This window comes from Tupaia chinensis, unplaced genomic scaffold (assembly GCF_000334495.1).
Source record: "Tupaia chinensis unplaced genomic scaffold, TupChi_1.0 Scaffold000382_1, whole genome shotgun sequence".
Taxonomy (NCBI): Eukaryota; Metazoa; Chordata; class Mammalia; order Scandentia; family Tupaiidae; genus Tupaia; species Tupaia belangeri.
In genome coordinates, this window is record NW_006159884.1 from 1,019,213 (window position 1) to 1,023,347 (window position 4,135).

The 4,135-nt window shown below is 37.2% G+C and overlaps 1 protein-coding gene across 2 annotated transcripts in view; it reads right to left on the reverse strand.

Annotated features, from left to right (window-relative positions):
* Positions 1 to 234, reverse strand: part of RBM11 (RNA binding motif protein 11) — a 13,649-nt gene extending 13,415 nt beyond the window's left edge. For both annotated transcript variants that reach the window (XM_014589801.1, XM_006153591.2), the window contains exon 1: positions 73 to 234. In XM_014589801.1, the coding sequence (XP_014445287.1) occupies positions 73 to 220 (148 nt within the window). In that variant the 5' untranslated portion in view covers positions 221 to 234. The remainder of the gene's footprint in view (positions 1 to 72) is intronic.
* Positions 235 to 4,135: the final 3,901 nt, after the last annotated feature.

Consider the following 4,135-nt stretch of genomic DNA (forward strand, 5'->3'; position numbering starts at 1 on the left):
CAGCAGCGGCCGCTCCCGGGGCCAGGTGCGCCCGGCCCCCGCTCCGCCGCCCCTCCCAGACGGAGACCGTACCTGCAGGAACAGCTCGTAAAGAATCTCCTCCCGTACTCGGGCCTCTAAATTCCCCACGAACACGGTCCTGTCGGCCTCCTCCTGAGCAGGGAACATCCCTCCGGCCTGGGCACCAGAACCGCGGAGGCGCCGAGACCCCGCCCCGCATCACGGCGCCTCCAGGGCGAGGGGGCGGAGCCGGCGAGAGGGCAGCCACGCGCCGGGGGCGGAGCGAGGGCGCGAGGCCACGCCCACCGCGCCCTGCGGGAACCGCCCGCGACGCACCCGCTCCGTCCCGGGTCTGGCTGGGGGAGTGACAGTGGATGAGGAAGCTTAGTATGCAAGGGGTCCTTTTTATTGGGCACAGTCTTGATTTTGGATTTATTCTACCAGCGTTTTAAGTTAAATGACTATTAAGACTTAGTAACTTCATTACAACAGCTTCCAGAACAATGAGGAAAGGATGCCTGCATGACTGTAGATGCAACACAATGCTAGAATTAAAGTATATTTAACTAGGAGCTGCTTCCTAGAGAAGACTTTGAAAATGGTTGCAGACATTTTAGGGATATTTCAGAAGGTATTTGGACTTGAGAGAGGCTATCCCAAAGAATACTCTCAAAGCATTCCAGCTTGAGGTTTAGCAGGACTGTTGCCATTTTGAAATTAAGAAAGGTCTCTGACAAGAACAATCCAACCAAGTGCTGAGTCATGAGTAGATCTGAGAGGATAGGATATATGAGAAACCTGGGCTGGATATTAGGAAAATAGGAATCAGGATAATTGCTCAGAGGAAACCAATGAATTTTCATTGTAGTGAGTAATGATTTATAGAGTGCTCATGTTTTCTATCTGTAAAAACTGAGCTTTTTGAGACAGTTTAATGGTGCTTATTGACTGTCTCCCTGCAACCTGGTTGCAAAAATAAACTTCCTTCTCCAAACTCTGCCTTTTGTTTCATTGATCAAGAGTAGAAGCAGTCAGACTTGGTTAAGGAGTAACTAACTTGGTAAGGGATTTCCCTTACAAACTTTGCCAGTAACATTCCAAAGAGTAGGAGCTTTGTGGCTGCAGCCAGAATTCTTGAGGATGGTGGATGAAGGTTTACAGCAGGACCCAGCAGTTGTACTTTTTTATCAGCTCTATTTTGTAAATAATGCACAAGGTTAAAGTGTCTTTCTCACTTGAGGATTAAAAATAAAAGTCTTAAAGGCAACAAAGGTAATTTAAGGAAAAAAGAAAACTTAGGATCTAAGAACTTCGATAAATAATCTGTCAGCTGTTACCTTGGTTTCCTTTCTCAAAGTCCATACATCCACATAGGATGCTGAACTCATCCTGTAAATGCAAGTCATTGGACATCATTTGGCCTTTAGTTTAGCAAAATGATGAGAATTCATTTTGAACTGAAGAAGCATGCTTTTGTTTGGTCAATCAAAAAAAAAATCTTTCCCAATAAAAGGAAGCACATTTTAGGAAACACTAGGTTGTAATTAAACCTTAGCATTACTTAGTTTTATGACTTTGAGCAAGCAATTTCTCTCTGAAATTCAGGTTCTGTTTCTTAAGGAATGGCTGGGACTACATATAATTATTTAATTAAATAAATGTTTTCTGAGTGTTTCCCATGTGCTAGGTACAGACTTTAATCCTTAGAAACAAAGGTTAATAGAGAAGTTGGCCTTTACAAAGCTTACAACTTAGTGGAATAGGTAAACATCCTATTCACTCAAAATTTTGCAGAAAAATGAAATTAATATGCAAGTATATTTTGGTGCAATTTTTTTGAAACTCATGCATAGTTTTTAAAATTATATCCGTTTTTAAATAACTTTATGAAGTCCTCTGATACAAATACGTGTCAGTAACTTCAGTAGTTATCTCCAGTTGGTATCATGAGTCTTTCAGTCCTGTCTCGGTTTTTACTCTTTTCTCATCAACTTTCAACTGTTGTAGAAATAGCTATAGTAGGGTATGGAAGGTTGAGGAAACTAGCACACTGTAGATAATAACAAATACATGTTAATCAAATGAATGGACCCTTGCAAGTCAAGCCCCAGTTGTGTGCAGATTTCTAGATATAGTTGCCTTTATTTACCTCAAAAGTCTTACCCAACCAATATATTTCCTCCTTAAACTCGCCTTGGACACTACTTATCTCTGAGCTATGACTTCAGGTTACATTGTAAATTATTCAATGCATAATTATGACAATGCATACTATAAGCCATTTTATTTGTAGATATTTATTGTTATAATGAAATTTATGTCATTATCTGCAAACATGCATGATTTTAATGTTCTTACCACTTCCTCTTCTCTATTGGTTGTATATAACTTTATGGGGTTGTTAATTTGTGTGCTCATTCGATGGTATAAGCTCTGAAAGTCAGCTCATGCAATTAGATGTCCAGAGTTTGACCTCAATATATCAGTTTTCTAATGTAAGCACACTGCATTCCCTAACTGATATTAAATGCATACATGTAATAAATCTAGTAGTAACTAAAATTAATTCACTTTACTCTCACCATTTAATGACTTATTCATCAAATATCAAAGTTCAATGGGTTAAATGTATGCATACCCTATAAAGAATCAGCCTTTCCTCATTCATATCAGGGTGCCTTACACTCCTAACTAAACAAACCAAAAATTAAAACATATATGTAAGTATTATAGGTACCTAGAGCTCTTTTTCACTTTCTTTACCCAGTTGACTCTTATTCTCTCTTGTTGCCAAGGCCAGGTAGCGTATCCTACAAGTCTTCCTTGAACTCTTTCATCCAAATTAGTTGTTTGACTCACTTGTGGGGTTCCATAGTTCCCTAAATATACCTCTGTCAAGTCCTCCTCACTGTTAACCATGGCAGAATGTATATATTTGCGCATCTAGGGCAATCTAGTATATCTTTGGGTATATAATAAGTAGTTGTTGAAATAATACAGTTTTGAATATTAAACATCTCTACTTTGTACATTCAACAACAAAGTCTGGAAACCAATAAGTGTTTAACAGAAGTTGCATAAGTGAGTGAACAAAGGAATAAGTTAATGGGAAAATTTGGCAAATTATTTTTGAAGGACTTTATTGGATGCTATTTGTAATATCCTCATTTCTGTTTCTCCTTTTTTAAATCTTTATTTTGTCTAAAATGTGATTTTCCTTAGTTTTCCCATGTAAATATGATTTTTGTTATGGTCTATGTATTAAATGTTTATTATAAAGAAATACTTTAATATTTTTTCAGATATTTCAAATTTTTAATCTTATAATCAGAAACTATATCTTCAAATTTCACTGAGCTTTTTTTATTTCTCTTTCAGTTTTTAATTTTTTTATATTAATTCACTATTCATCATTATAGTATACAAAATGAATTTTCCATCTAAAATACACTGTCTATTGGTGCAATAAATCACATCAACATACATACAAAGAATTTTCCATTCCTTATGTCTTGTATATTTTGCTTTTTTTTTTTTCATCCTTGATTCCCTATCCCTACCCCTCTACCCTGTCCAATCCTCCTCCCACATTGTCTCTGGTATCCATGGTTGCTTTCTATGCCTTCCCCCCCTCCCCCGTTTAATTGATTTGTTAATGAACTTAATTTGTCTGAATATTTGCAATAGCAAGCACAACTGATATATACATACACATGAATCCATGTCTGACTTTAGGCATAAACCTCAGTGAGTAGAATGAACATACTATGAAATAGTACGTAGCTGGGGCTATATAGCTTACTGTGGTCATCAAATACAGTTTCTTTTTTTTTTAATTTCGATAACAGTTTTAGTGTTTTTCTTTTTTTTTCTTCTGAAAATTTTATTTTTATTAATTTGCTTTCATTCCCTGAGCATCATCACAACATACTAAATATGGTTTCTCATCTAGAATAAACTGCATAGTGGCTTAATCATGCATGTTATCATCCATAATATTCCATTTCTACTTTCATATATGTATGTTTTTTACCCCATGTCTGACCCTCTGCCCTATTCCACTCTCTTATTACACTCTCTGTGCTGTCTACAGTTGTCTTCCTTTTCCCCCAACATTTTGTTGATCACACAATAT